Source organism: Glandiceps talaboti, chromosome 9 (genome assembly GCF_964340395.1).
Source record: "Glandiceps talaboti chromosome 9, keGlaTala1.1, whole genome shotgun sequence".
NCBI classification, from domain to species: Eukaryota; Metazoa; Hemichordata; class Enteropneusta; family Spengelidae; genus Glandiceps; species Glandiceps talaboti.
Genome location: NC_135557.1, coordinates 8,637,638 through 8,653,879, shown reverse-complemented (window position 1 = coordinate 8,653,879; position 16,242 = coordinate 8,637,638). Strand labels below are relative to the sequence as shown.

Below are 16,242 nucleotides of genomic sequence, written 5' to 3'. Positions count from 1 at the left end.
GCAATCATTTTCATTTGAACACTTTCCCAACTAGACACCAGAAGTAACATGACCACCAAATATCAAAGCAATCGGTCCAGCAATTTTTGACCTTAAGTTGCTTACACACACACACACACACACACATCCACACAGACAGGCGGAAAGACACTTTGCCATGCCTGTAGCACTACTGAACCTACAGTTCAGTTCTGCTAAAAATCTACTTACGGTATTAAACAAAATATTTTTTCCACCTTTTTACCATGAAAATGGTTTCTGTTGCAGTTTCAAGGGTTTAAAATGAATAATGCCAGATGACAACATGTTGTTGTTTTTCTTAGAAACTTTATTACAATAGACATGTATATAAATATAAGTTTTAAAAAGTCATCACAGCACTTTGTAGCTGTCAGTAATTATAAAGTACAGTGCTAGGTAACTGTAAATATAACCACAAGAAATCAAAACACCCTCACCACACCATAACATAATTTGCACACAATCACAAAATTGGTAATAAAATCATAATTAAAGCAAAGTTATACATATGTGAAGCTGAACGTATAATATGAAATAATAATCATATCATAAAATATGCATTGTGATAAAGGTACACTACTATTAATATTGCATATTGTATTAATGGTGAAAACCTTTAGGAGTTTATTTTCTCTATGTCTATTGCTTTGAAAGATTAACTTGCTTCTTTGTACTCACTTGTATGGTGAAAGTGACACACGTTGAGTTTAGAAACCTTTAACTCGACAGAAAATATTGAAATAAAATCTCAACTAATCTATTCTAGTCTAACGTTAATGTCAATGCATGCCTTCGATGACATTACAATTGTCTTCTGGCCAGTGTGCCCTCCAATGATAGCAAAATATTGTTGTTGTTGAGTCCAGTTGAGAAAAACTGGGATTTCTTGTGAGTCACCACATAGTAAGAAATACGGAAATACTAAATGTTGGTGCGTCACTAGTAATTGTGTGTGTCACTGGCATCTCAAATTGGCTTAGAGGGCACACTGGTTCTGACATAATTAGAACAGTTAATTGCATAGTTGGAATTTCCTTGACATTTTTGTATACATATAATAAATTATGTCATTGGATTATTTATAAGTTATATCTTAATACCAGGTTTGAGTTCAGTTAATTGTAAGTGGTGGCTAAATGAGCTTCTGAAAGTAAAATGCTGTAATTTTCAAACATACATAAAAAATTATGTCCTAAAATGTATAAACTCAACTTGTGTCTCTTTAATACACACAACATTTCAAATAAAAATGATTGATTGATTGACAATATTTTCTTTCTAGCATTCTACAAATTACTTACTATTCTCGATTGTTTTCATGCTTTTTGTACAAACTGTTTTTGCATTTTTTTGTGTGCATAAGATTGTAGTTAGGTGGGCCTAGTATACAATTGCATACATGTGTACATGCTATGGAGTTCAGACTATCGCTAATCTTGTCCAAGTTAATCATTTGACTCCTAAGAAATAGCTCTTTATGCGTTCCCATGTCTGTGTAAAACTGTAGTTAGGTACTTGTACTATACAAGTTGGGAAGTTATGATGAGTGCTAAGCTAGGCAGCCATTAGTATTTGACCCCCTAACACATATCACTATTACTGACTTGTCTGTAAATTCTGGGTTCATTTACCATTTAGGTGCATTATATTTTCATCAAATTTCTTACACACAGTGTTGTACTCTTAAATTCAATATTCAGTGCAGTGTATTATCAGGTGATGTAGGTCATGCACAGCGCCCTCTACATGGCTCAAGTTTGGCAGTAGTCAAATAGACAGCTAAACAACATTATATCTAGCCTACCAAATGTATAATGTGGTAGTCTGTTACATTTGTAAATCAATCAAAATTAACAGAAAACTGTAGGTAAACAGTTCAACCAGCCAGATGTGACAATGAGTTATGTTTAGTTTTGAACCCTGTATGTCAAGTTCACCAATAATAAAACAGCCAAGTTATCAGAAGAAATCTGCATTGATTTTGACTGTTTTCATAGGAGTGCTTTGGTACATTGAAAAGTCCATATTCTACATAACAAACTTCGGATATCACTTTGCACCGGAAAGATGTTCTTATGCTTTCATCGTCACCAAAGCTAATATAAATCTCGTACATTCAGTGTGACTGTTGATTCAATCAACTTGTTACTGGTTATTTTGTGTATACAATAATTTGCAGCTGACAGTCACTTGTCAGTAGACACTCTGAAAAAATGTATGAAACATAAAAATGGGCACGGCTGTGAACACTAACTAATGATCTTTTATGATTCATGTCTGTCTTTGCAATGACTTCATCTGCTGTAATAACAGATTCATATTTTTTATTGCCTCACAATACTTTATAGCTTGACCTATATCACCTGTGACAAATTCAAAGAGCTCAGTAGTCCATAGATAATAGACTACTAAATCATGTACATGTATCTAGACTACCAAATGTGTATATGGTAGTACATGTAGTAAATGGTCATCAATAGAAAACTGTAGATGAAGTAGTTCATTTAGTCTAGTCCTATACTTGTCAATATTTTCTACAATCACTATCCTCTCCATGTATAGCCAAACTGACGAATTTCACCAAAAATCAGGCTAAACTGCCAGCTGGGGAAAGAGTGAACAGCGGATGTCAGTAGCAAGCCATCACAAACTGACAGGTGGATGTAATTGGTTACTTAATTCAGACAATTGCTCATTAATATTCAATTATTAAAGCTGTTTTGACATTTATATCAATGCTCCAATACCATTAAACTATTGCTGTCTGACGTAAGCACAGAATCTTGTGCTAGAGTAACCAGTTTGACTATACGGTGGAGATGATTGCAGTGATCATAACGCATATAGGAAACTGGACATCAGTTCACTCCAAGGCTAAATCTGATAGCCAAGAGTTGAAGTTGAATTTATACCCTCATCATCAGTTTATACTTCATCCCACAGACAGAGTTGTTTTTGGTTGACATGGTAACCCTCATCATCAGTTTATATTTCATCCCACAGACAGAGTTGTTTTTGGCTGACATGGTACTCAAACACTCTATGCTTACGACATGTCTTGATGCCACATCTATAGCTGACAACTTTACCAACAGAGTCTCTGCCTTTACAGTATTTCAGTCCACATGGATACCAGCCAATAGTGATCTCAAATCGACAGCTGCACGGCTTGTCAACTTTGGTCACGTCCCGACAACTAGGGCTCTGTACTGACGTCAATGGTTTGGTGGCGCTTATCAAATTGTTGTACGTAAAGTTACTTCCTGTTGGAAACATAAAACACAAAATTTCACAGTAAGTTGTGCAATGTACTATTGATCATTTTTCTATTGAGAATGACACAGTTAAAATTAAACTTTGATAAAATGATCTAGCAGTTTTGGTAGTGTGCAGGCACATCTCCATAAGTTGCAATAACCATTTACTGTAGCAAAAAATGCATCTTTTGTACAATTTCTACGCGAATGTCAATGTATCCTGTCTCCTTGGTAAGCAAATACGTGGGTAATTATCAACTAATTGCACTACAAATCACTCCTCTGATACAGACACCCAGCACTAATTTCGTGCAAGCAAGTGTATGAGGTGACACCCCCCTATCAAATGTATAAAGTGACTTCCTCTGTTAAGTGTAACAAGTGACACCCCCTGTCAAATTACATGTACATTCCCTGATAATATGTACCATGACAGCCCTGATAATAGTGCAAAGTGACACCCCCTGATAAGTGTATAAGGTGACTTCTAACACTGTGGAAAATGACTTCCCCTGATACCTGATACCAGTAAGTATAGCTCCAAGCAATGTCCAACAGATTTGGTAATGTACATACAAAGGAGACACAATGCATTACATAGGCTTTACTAGCAACTTACAGGCTACTTACAACATAATAATATGCATATCACAGAAAATAAACTTTTTTGGGGAAAAAACTACTTCTATACTTATAGCATGTATATATGTACATTTATATATTTATATATATTTACTAAATATAATTTGGTGAAAACTAAATGAACATATTTGCTGTCAGACATTTATTACAAATCATGACAACTGAGTTAGAGATCTGAGAGCTGCATAAACTTTGTATCAATGGATGCAATGAAAATTAAAATTATTTTAAAAACTATGATGCATGTTTTGTTCTGTAGCTATATCTAAGTTTTCATTGTCATATTATGCATATATAGATGTTTACAAGTATAGAAAGTAGAACAGCATAACAGGTTATCATCCTATGTGTGACGAGATAAGACACTGTGATTCACGTACTTACTTGGTATCACCTATGATTTGAAAAAAAAAATGTACCTCAAGTCCTTCTACATGTACCATGACACATTACAATAGAATTTTGAATATCATCACTTCAGGACAATATAGTTACTTTAGATCGGTAAATTGGAAACGTCTCGATCTGTCTACTACAGTCCCTGATCACGCAATTATTTAATTAATTCAATATTATATTTTCATCATCACTTCATTTTGTGTTGTCTTTCCTTTGTTGTAAACATCAAAACTACATCTTTTATTCACAGATTATTCAGTACTCAACAATTTCTCAATATCTGTAATAACATTTTACCTTACGCTAGAGACTAGCGGGTCAAAATAGAGCAAAATAGTTACAGGGGAGTCCAACTCCAGGAAATAAAAGTATTTTCATCAAATTTTGGTTGTGGAGAGTAATTTTATAATTTCGACTGTAATCTTTATAGGAAAGAATTAAGCTTTTGAAAGTCATCAATATTCAGTGTGCACCTGATGAATATTCAGTGTGCACCTAATGAATATTCAGTGCACTAATGAATATTCAGTATGCACCTATATATTCTGTGCATCTAATGAATATTCAGTGTGCACCTAATGAATATTCAGTGTTCATCTAATGAATATTCAGTGCACATCTAATTAATAATCAGTGTGCATCTAATGAATATTCAGTATCTAATGAATATTCAGTGTGCATCTAATGAATATTCAGTGTGCATCTAATGAATATTCTGTGTGTAACCCATAATGCAATGTTGAAAGAACAACATTCTGAAGAAATATAAATGTAGATTCAAGTTGGTGTTTCATGGCAACCAACTGAAAAGTATGTGACGTGAAATTATGAAATGACTCTCCAGAACCTATATAAAGTTTATGAAAATACATATTACCTGGAGTGGCATTCCCTTTCTTACATGCAGACCTAGAGTAATACATGTGTAGTCTATGAAGTTATGATGTCGATAAAGATGTACATAGGTTGTAAAATTCTATTTCAGATATCGAGAATTCAATGTAAATAATTACAAGTGTCATATTTTATGTATCAAATGATTTCAGTTCTTGTCAAACATTTTAAAGTCTTGGTACGTATTGTGTCACAGTAAGTAGATATGAACTTGACTTTCAAATTACAGTAACATGATTATATAGTGACAATAACAATTGAGCACACTTCCATACCCAGCTTTGTGCTGCACATTACACTTTTTTTTGTGGAGATATAGAAATCAAAAGTAAATAAATAAATAAAACTATAATAAACAACTTTGCAAAAAGTGATTGGGTAGGTGTTAGCATGGAGAGAGAAAGCTAAAAGACATACAGGTATGTGTAGTAACTGAACAGATCATTACATAGCAAACATTTACATAAAATATCACAGCTTTTATATTCAACTTATATTGTATTGCAAAGATAACAAAAATGGTGACAAACTAACTCCATTCATAATATCTCTTGGTTAACAAATGAAAGTAGATTGTGAGGGTTCTTAATGATGTAGCAGATTTCAAGATTGTATGGAATCACAGAGATTATACACCAGATATTTACTCTCATACATTATAGGTTATATTGTGATGACATAATGTTATAGTACTCGTCTTTGACTCATGTTGACAAGGCCCCTCAAGTCACTCACAATTTTCTAAAATGAGCAAAGAATGATATCCAGTAATCCAAACAAACTTTGATATCTCAAAGATGGAAAGAAAAAAACAGTTGCCAGCATAGGCGAAGGAGAAAAATTCATAGGCAAGCAGGTGGAAAAAAAATGACTCTCCACCAATCTTCCAAGCCCCCTCCAGGATATAAAATGGTCCACCCCTTATAAGTACAGCTATACAAATTACGTTCAAAACTGTGCAGGGTGTACGATATTACGAGCAAGTCATTATATGAAAGTTCCATAAAATGGTCCTCCGTTGAAGTTAGTGCAGTTTTAAAAGATTTATGCCAAGATGGGATAGAAATAAATCTCATAATCACAATAGGTAAATTGTTATAAGATACTACTGTGGCAACCAAGGTTTCGGCTTAAAGATAGACACAAACTAAAACTATTATTCTATGTGGTAGATAACACAAGCAGTTGATAGCAATGCATTTGTTGTAATCATCCTGGTATCAAAATAGTGTGTGGCCATTGAAGAAAAAATAGCTATCAGTAATGCCACCCTGCTGAGAGTATAAATAAACCAATGTCCTGCTTATATCCACGTCACAACAATACATATAGTTTAGTTTGTGACTATCTTAGTAAGCCAAAAACTTTGATTACCACTGTAGTATTCTCTTGTTAACTGTTATATTATACAATCTGTTCAACACAGAAAGAGACAAAGAGAAAATAAATGACACAAATTTACAAATTAATTCTCACCATTCCTGATGCATCATCACCAAATATTCTTTCTCCATTCCTCATGGACACCACAACTGGTGTTTTTCATTTGGATTCCCTGTCAAAAAAAGTAGTTTTTTTGGTTAACATACGTTAAACTGATTATGTATGCTTTCAGTGACGTTTTTTAAAAATCTTTCCGTCTTTGCCTGTTTATGTGGACTTCATCTTTCAAACTGATTCACTTTTGGCTGCATTTTCAAGTGTGTTTCTGTTGTTTCCATGGAAACGGTAGGTGCAAAGGCAACAGAATAGTTGCATTTTCAAACAGCATTGTGTAAACAGAGCCGTAAAGGTTTTTGAACGAGTACATGTGGCATTTTCTTCTACAATTTCACTCAGATCACATACACTCATGAAAGTATGACCACAAAGAATACCACAAATACTTATGCATATATCCTAAGAACACCACACTAACACTTGTACATCATAAAATTCTCTTAGAGAATGTGGTACAAGACTATCAAATATAAATATATGCAAATGAGCTAATGGATATGCAAATGAGCATCCTTCACAAACTAAATGTGTTGTGGCTTGAGGGCGCTGTTGTCAAAGTGTTATTATTTTCTAACGACATGTATATAGTAGTATTGATAATGAGAAATGTAGATGTTACACACACCTTCAGCAATGTCCGATGAAATTGAATTATTAAATTCTGTATATTACTTACTTGTTATAAACTATTGCCATGGGAACGCCAGGCTGTAAGAAACAATATAAACATTGATTGTAAAACTCTGAAACACGGCATGCATGTACATGTAAGTAGAATGGTGTCTATTATCCTATACACGTTACGATCATCTCCACCTCATAGACAAATGAATTTCTCTAGAATAGAATTACGTTTTTACCACTAACACTAGTGATAGTTTTTGCTATTGGAATGTTGATATCAACATGGTGATATTTTCCTCACATCACTTACTAGACTATAAGATGTGTCGTGCCATTCTGCCGTCACCGGCCGATGGGTTGACCAATGTGTGAGGGCGCCCCGTCACAGCTTACCTTACAGACTACTCACTTACATGTACATTCAAACTGAAGGATGAGTTTATAAACTGAATGAAGGAACAAATTACAATTATGCCTGTGATGGATTACTACTGACATGTACATTTGTATTGTTCATCCTTTCAGCAGGAGATTTAGGTAGATTTTCAGTAGAATTTGTCCATTTGACTAGACATTAGAAAGAGATCATAGAGAACAACTACATGTATAGAAACTAGACTAAGTGTACATGAGTTGGCATCAATATCATCGACATCATGAAAAATACAATCACTATATTTGCTTACCTTGACAAGTGCCATTTTGAGCCATTCACTACCCAAGTCAATAGACATAACACCTAAGCCTTCACTGCCATCAAATAGCACCACTAAACTCACCACTAGGAAACACAGACTTAATTTAGACATGTTGCTCTCCTGTGTTGCACACCCTTATCTGAAGAGTAAAAAATCACAGAATTCAATTCACAGCATTCAAAAATCGCAATAATCAACTGATTGATTTTAATTAGGTTTTTTAATGATATTTTGAAAAGTAAGTCAATTTCTGATTTACAATAGTCAATACATATATAAATACATGTCTGTAGGTCATATAGGCAATCTATTGGTGAATACCTGGTTTATATACATTGTATTCTCCATCTCTGAGTCTTAGTTTGTAAAGTGTGAAACTATAAATTTGACAACTAAAAAATATATGATTTTACAAGAAGGCATACAAGTACTTAAATGTAGTATTATATGTAGCTAATGATCATATTAATCACAAATTCATCAATAAACCTGTTGCCCATTCCGAGATGCATTGCATTTTTCCCCATACCATGTGTATTCCGTTACGTACAGGGGGTTTGCATGTGCTATCCGGGGTGGGGGTGGGGTGTTCACCTGAACATACACATGTACCCTGGGTTCACCCATAAAATCCCTGGTGTTCAGTAAAATCACTCATCATCAAAGAAGTCAACATGTCTTTCCATCATTTCCTGATGAAAATGTTATTTCTAATGTTACAAAGATAAAACAAGCCAAAACTATACAACGTAACTAACATGGATTTTGTACAATGACAAACTGACACCCAGGTACAGGGATTTTGTACAATGACAAACTGACACCCAGGTACAGGGATTTTGTACAATGACAAACTGACACCCAGGTACAGGGATTTTGTACAATGACAGACTGACACCCAGGTACAGGGATTGTGTACAATGACAAACTGACAACCAGGTACAGGGATTTTGTACAATGACAGATTGACACCCAGATACAGGGATTTTGTACAATGACAGATTGACACCCAGATACAGGGATTTTATACAATGACAAACTGACAACCAGGTACAGGGATTTTGTACAATGACAAACTGACACCCAGGTACAGGGATTTTGTACAATGACAGATTGACACCCAGATACAGGGATTTTGTACAAAGACAAACTGACAACCAGGTACAGGGATTTTATACAATGACAAACTGACAACCAGGTACAGGGATTTTATACAAAGACAAACTGACACCCAGATACAGGGATTTTGTACAATGACAGATTGACACCCAGATACAGGGATTTTATACAATGACAAACTGACAACCAGGTACAGGGATTTTGTACAATGACAAACTGACACCCAGGTACAGGGATTTTGTACAATGACAGACTGACACCCAGGTACAGGGATTTTATACAATGACAGATTGACACCCAGGTACAGGGATTTTGTACAATGACAAACTGACACCCAGGTACAGGGATTTTGTACAATGACAAACTGACACCCAGGTACAGGGATTTTGTACAATGACAAACTGACAACCAGGTACAGGGATTTTGTACAATGACAGATTGACACCCAGGTACAGGGATTTTGTACAATGACAAACTGACACCCAGGTACAGGGATTTTGTACAATGACAAACTGACACCCAGGTACAGGGATTTTGTACAAAGACAAACTGACACCCAGATACAGGGATTTTGTACAATGACAAACTGACACCCAGGTACAGGGATTTTGTACAATGACAGATTGACACCCAGGTACAGGGATTTTGTACAATGACAGACTGACACCCAGGTACAGGGATTTTATACAATGACAAACTGACACCCAGGTACAGGGATTTTGTACAATGACAAACTGACACCCAGGTACAGGGATTTTGTACAATGACAGATTGACACCCAGGTACAGGGATTTTATACAATGACAGACTGACACCCAGGTACAGGGATTTTATACAATGACAAACTGACACCCAGGTACAGGGATTTTGTACAATGACAAACTGACACCCAGGTACAGGGGATTTTGTACAATGACAAACTGACACCCAGGTACAGGGATTTTGTACAATGACAGACTGACACCCAGGTACAGGGATTTTGTACAATGACAAACTGACACCCAGGTACAGGGATTTTGTAAAATGACAAACTGACACCCAGGTACAGGGATTTTGTACAATGACAGACTGACAACCAGGTACAGGGATTTTGTACAATGACAAACTGACACCCAGGTACAGGGATTTTGTAAAATGACAGACTGACACCCAGATACAGGGATTTTGTACAATGACAAACTGACACCCAGGTACAGGGATTTTGTACAATGACAAACTGACACCCAGGTACAGGGATTTTGTACAATGACAAACTGACACCCAGATACAGGGATTTTGTACAATGACAGACTGACACCCAGGTACAGGGATTTTGTACAATGACAAACTGACACCCAGGTACAGGGATTTTGTACAATGACAAACTGACACCCAGGTACAGGGATTTTATACAATGACAAACTGACACCCAGGTACAGGGATTTTGTACAATGACAAACTGACACCAAGGTACAGGGATTTTGTACAATGACAAACTGACACCCAGGTACAGGGATTTTGTACAATGACAAACTGACACCCAGGTACAGGGATTTTGTACAATGACAAACTGACACCCAGGTACAGGGATTTTATACAATGACAGACTGACACCCAGGTACAGGGATTTTGTACAATGACAAACTGACAACCAGGTACAGGGATTTTGTACAATGACAAACTGACACCCAGGTACAGGGATTTTATACAATGACAAACTGACACCCAGGTACAGGGATTTTGTACAATGACAAACTGACACCCAGGTACAGGGATTTTGTACAATGACAGACTGACACCCAGGTACAGGGATTTTATACAATGACAAACTGACACCCAGGTACAGGGATTTTGTACAATGACAAACTGACACCCAGGTACAGGGATTTTGTACAATGACAGACTGACACCCAGGTACAGGGATTTTATACAATGACAAACTGACACCCAGGTACAGGGATTTTGTACAATGACAAACTGACACCCAGGTACAGGGATTTTGTACAATGACAGACTAACACCCAGGTACAGGGATTTTGTACAATGACAAACTGACACCCAGGTACAGGGATTTTATACAATGACAAACTGACAACCAGGTACAGGGATTTTATACAATGACAGATTGACACCCAGGTACAGGGATTTTGTACAATGACAAACTGACACCCAGGTACAGGGATTTTGTACAATGACAAACTGACACCCAGGTACAGGGATTTTGTACAATGACAGACTGACACCCAGGTACAGGGATTTTGTACAATGACAAACTGACACCCAGGTACAGGGATTTTGTACAATGACAAACTGACACCCAGGTACAGGGATTTTGTACAATGACAAACTGACACCCAGGTACAGGGATTTTGTACAATGACAAACTGACACCCAGGTACAGGGATTTTGTACAATGACAGACTGACACCCAGGTACAGGGATTTTGTACAATGACAAAATGACACCCAGGTACAGGGATTTTATACAATGACAGATTGACACCCAGGTACAGGGATTTTGTACAATGACAAACTGACACCCCGGTACAGGGATTTTGTACAATGACAAACTGACACCCCGGTACATGTATAGGGATTTTCATGTTCAAACTTGTTCACAACTAGCTCATGGTAATGGTTTGCAATCTAAGTTTTAAAATTCTTCAAATGCTTGTTTATATAATGACAAGTGAAATATGAAGTGACAAGGAGTTCCAAAGAGAATAAATTCTGTTAAAACTAGAATATCTAAAATTCTCAGTTTTGAAATAAGGAACTTTCATTGATCAGATGTCTTTAAGATTTTACATTTCAATAACGATACTAATATATATAAAAGAATATAATACATAAATTATATTATAACTATATACAGAATTATTATTTTGGTTCCAGCTTAATAAAAAAATAAATATATTATAATTTTTTGACCTGAAAGAGAAATATGTACAACATACGTCTTCTGTCGACATCACCTTTTGACAAACATCTACTTGAAACATTCATAACATCTGTCACACTATTTTTTTTGTCAAAATCATTATCTGATAAGATTACATTAAAATAACGCTTCAATATACTAGAGTACTTGCAGAATATAATCTAATATCATGTCTAACAAATCATGAACTATTTTGAGTAAAATTGTGACATTGCCCAGTAATTTAGAAATTGTACCCTTCCATCCCATAATTTATTCAGTTATGCAAATTTAAATGATTTCCATATTCTAATGAACTATTGAGTAGAAGTGAACACCTGTTCATAGCAGACAATTATAAACTTTCTTTGTGTGTACAAATATATATTTTTTATATTACTAAATTATACAAACACACATGGGAGTTATATTCCCATCTCATAATTCAATAATTCTGCACAAATTATTCATCTCAAAATTATGTTATTATATATGAGTACACATGTTCTTAGCAGAGAGTAGATAATTGAAATTTTCTCCCCATGTGACATTTGTACATGTGGTATGCAAATTTGTCATGTGATTACAAGTGATATGCAAATTTGTCATGTGATTACATCATACTGATCTACATTGTATTTCTGATGCAATCCAGGATGGGTTATCAACCTAAATTTGTACAAACTTTGTCTAAATTTGTACACAAAAGTGTAATTTTTATTTTAAGTTCATATGATACATTAGTGACATGTTACTAGACTTAAATACTAGTAAACTATTAATGTATAATTGGGTTGAGATTTTGATTAAAGGGGAACACCACTACAGGAAATTAAGTCACTCCCAGAAACTATTTGTTCTGGAGAGTCATTTCATGATTTTACATCAGGAAAACATTAAGTTGATCTTGTGCCTTTATAGGGTATCTTTGCTAAGGGCTATTGCATCATGGGAGTAAGCAGAAATTGGAGCAACATAATTTGTCTTACTATATATAACATGTGGGCTCATTTTTTTCTGTGACTCTAAATCTGAAAGGATGAACAGTGCATGTCAGTAGTAATCCATCACAAACTGACAGGTGGTTGCTATGGGTTACTTCATTCAATTTACTGCAAATTCAACCTCCGATCTTAAAGTAAGTCATGTGAGAATACTGTAAGTGTCCTGCTGCTAATACTTGTCTAGTTCTATAGGATCCCTCATCAAATATTTCAGAGAGAAAACTTGGGCAACGGATGTACTATGTGTACACTAACTTTGAGTCACATGACAGTCACGTGATAGTCACATGGGATACACTGTAAGTGTCCTGCTACTTACTAGTCTAGTGCTACATTATATCCCTCATCAATATTTCAGATACATTTTTGTAGAGACCACTTGGTTAACCATGGTTTAGAGATCGTGTTGGCATGGAAACTAGCTACCTATAGCCATATTAATAAAAGTAATCAATTCTAGCTGTGGTCCTTTTGTATAGTTAGAATTAAGTCCACAACCCAGTGTGTAAGCAGTTAGAATTGAGTCCACAACCCAGTGTGTAAGCAGTTAGAATTGAGTACACAACCCAGTGTGTAAGCAGTTAGAATTGAGTCCACAACCCAGTGTGTAAGCAGTAAGAATTGAGTACACAACCCAGTGTGTATGCAGTTAGAATTGAGTCCACAACCCAGTGTGTAAGCAGGTAGAATTGAGTCCACAACCCAGTGTGCAAGTAGTTAGACTTGAGTCCACAACCCAGTATGTAAGCAGTTAGAATTGAGTCCACAACCCAGTGTGTAAGTAGTTAGAATTGAGTCCACAACCCAGAGTGCAAGTAGTTAGACTTGAGTCCACAACCCAGTGTGTATGCAGTTAGAATTGAGTCTACAACCCAGTGTGTAAGCAGTTAGAATTGAGTCCACAACCCAGTGTGTAAGCAGTTAGAATTGAGTCCACAACCCAGTGTGTAAGCAGTTAGAATTGAGTCCACAACCCAGTGTGTAAGTAGTTAGAATTGAGTCTACAACCCAGTGTGTAAGTAGTTAGAATTGAGTCCACAACCCAGTGTGTAAGCAGTTAGAATTGAGTCCACAACCCAGTGTGTAAGCAGTTAGAATTGAGTCCACAACCCAGTGTGTAAGTAGTTAGAATTGAGTCCACAACCCTGTGTGTAAGTAGTTAGAATTGAGTCCACAACCCAGTGTGTAAGCAGTTAGAATTGAGTCCACAACCCAGTGCGTAAGCAGTTAGAATTGAGTCCACAACCCAGTGTGTAAGCAGTTAGAATTGAGTACATAACCCAGTGTGTAAGCAGTTAGAATTGAGTCCATAACCCAGTGTGTAAGCAGTTAGAATTGAGTCCACAACCCAGTGTGTAAGCAGTAAGAATTGAGTCTACAACCCAGTGTGTAAGCAGTTAGAATTGAGTCTACAACCCAGTGTGTAAGTAGTTAGAATTGAGTCCACAACCCAGTGTGTAAGCAGTTAGAATTGAGTCTACAACCCAGTATGTAAGCAGTTAGAATTGAGTCCACAACCCAGTGTGTAAGTAGTTAGAATTGAGTCCACAACCCAGTGTGTAAGCAGTTAGAATTGTAGCAGAACAACAGATACAGGTGTTGATGCATCCATGTTGAGTCAAGTAAAAGTGGAAATAGCTCAGATTAATATGAATAATAATCATAAAAATTCTACTGTAATAACTGTATAATATTAATATTTATTAATTATTTATTGATGTACTATTAGTGAACCTAGTAATACATCCACCATGTTACTTTACATAAATCTGTATGTCAATAAACTATAATACTATAATTCTGCTATATAAAATATATTTGATAATTACAATCTAGATCCTAAAAACTTTGGTCAGCGTCAAAATTAAAATAATATGGTGACATCACCATGCTGATTCTGTGTATGACATTGGAGAATGTATGGCAATACTCACATATAAAACTTACAGACTTGTAGAAATGATAGCGGGGGGGGGGGGGTGCTAATGGTTACATCTTGTGTAGCTGTGATGATATTCATAGTTTTGATTGTATTTGTCGATAGATTACTAAATTAGATAAATATTATTGGAACGATGTCACTTGCAATTACATGTAGCTAGGCAACTTTCTAGTCCTGTTTTTATACAGATGGAATAAGTGGAGACCCCTGGTCCCTATAGCTACATTTTCTTCTCCATCATGCAGAATATGTGTCCTGATATATTCCGTCTGCAAGCAGGGTTATTTTTGTAGTAATGGTGGAAGTATGTAACGACAGGCACTTGAATCAATGTATTAATTGTTATCTTAATTATATACAGTATAGCAAAAAAAGCTCTTTACTATACATTTTTTGTAATTCATACAGATTCGTTGAAGTGCCTGGGTATGTAATGTGAGGAACTAATGTCACATCTTTTGTTCAAAACGGAAGAAACAATAACAAAACAAAAGATATGTAAGTTTAACGGTTGGTGTATATTATATTGGTAATTATTCACACCAAATGTTATTATCTAAACAGTCCATACGGTTTGCTATACAAATACAATTCACATAACTTTGTAGATCGTAGTATGACATGGCACCTTCACGTTTTCTGAGACCTACCGCTATAGCATTACGTGTCATTGAGTTCGATCGGTTACCACATTGTGTGTACACTTACCGGCCAGCTGATCGAAAATCGGATCGAGATAATATTGTGCGATAGTTCAATGAATGGTTGACCGCAAAAAGTACAATATGTCTGGAAATGCAGTTAAGATGTACAGCATAGCATTTAAAACTTGTAGAATTTACTTACCTGTGTTAACAGACAAAGATCAACCGGTATCTGGTCTTAATGATGACGTCTCCCTTTCTCACACAGTAAGGCAACGTGGGTTTCATGTGAAACACGGAAGTGATAGACGCCGGCGAATGTGGCGAAATTTGATTGGCTGCAATAAACGGAGATTGCGCACATGTACTAAGACCACCCAGGTGACTGTTGATTTACCGGTAATGACCTCCTAGGGTACTCTGTGCTATCTCTTCGCGAATGATAAGCAATATTTCGAAAGCGGAATGTAAGTTATAAGCTTACATATTATGAGATGAGGTCATGGACAGAACAATCGAAAATTCGTAGAATAATTTTTAGTCCACATAGCTACAAATATATTGTCGTTCCGTATATACATAATATATGCATTGTTCGAA

The 16,242-nt window shown here is 35.8% G+C and overlaps 1 protein-coding gene across 1 annotated transcript; it reads right to left on the bottom strand.

The window, feature by feature from the left end:
- Positions 1-379: 379 nt before the first annotated feature.
- On the bottom strand, positions 380-15,951 carry LOC144440262 (hypoxia up-regulated protein 1-like). The gene is made up of 5 exons (XM_078129600.1): positions 15,845-15,951; positions 8,024-8,174; positions 7,390-7,421; positions 6,690-6,768; positions 380-3,284 (listed from the first exon to the last, which is right to left on the bottom strand). The coding sequence occupies exons 2-4, from the start codon at positions 8,144-8,146 to the stop codon at positions 6,756-6,758; spliced, it is 168 nt and encodes a 55-aa protein (XP_077985726.1). The 5' UTR covers positions 8,147-8,174; positions 15,845-15,951; the 3' UTR covers positions 380-3,284; positions 6,690-6,755.
- Positions 15,952-16,242: the final 291 nt, after the last annotated feature.

Excerpts from the sequence above, each read along its gene's own strand:
- LOC144440262 (XM_078129600.1), bottom strand. The coding sequence starts at position 8,146 with ATGTCTAAATTAAGTCTGTGTTTCCTAGTGGTGAGTTTAGTGGTGCTA. Across the intron at positions 7,422-8,023 it reads TCAAAATGGCACTTGTCAAG|CCTGGCGTTCCCATGGCAAT; the intron begins GTAAGCAAATAT and ends TGTTTCTTACAG.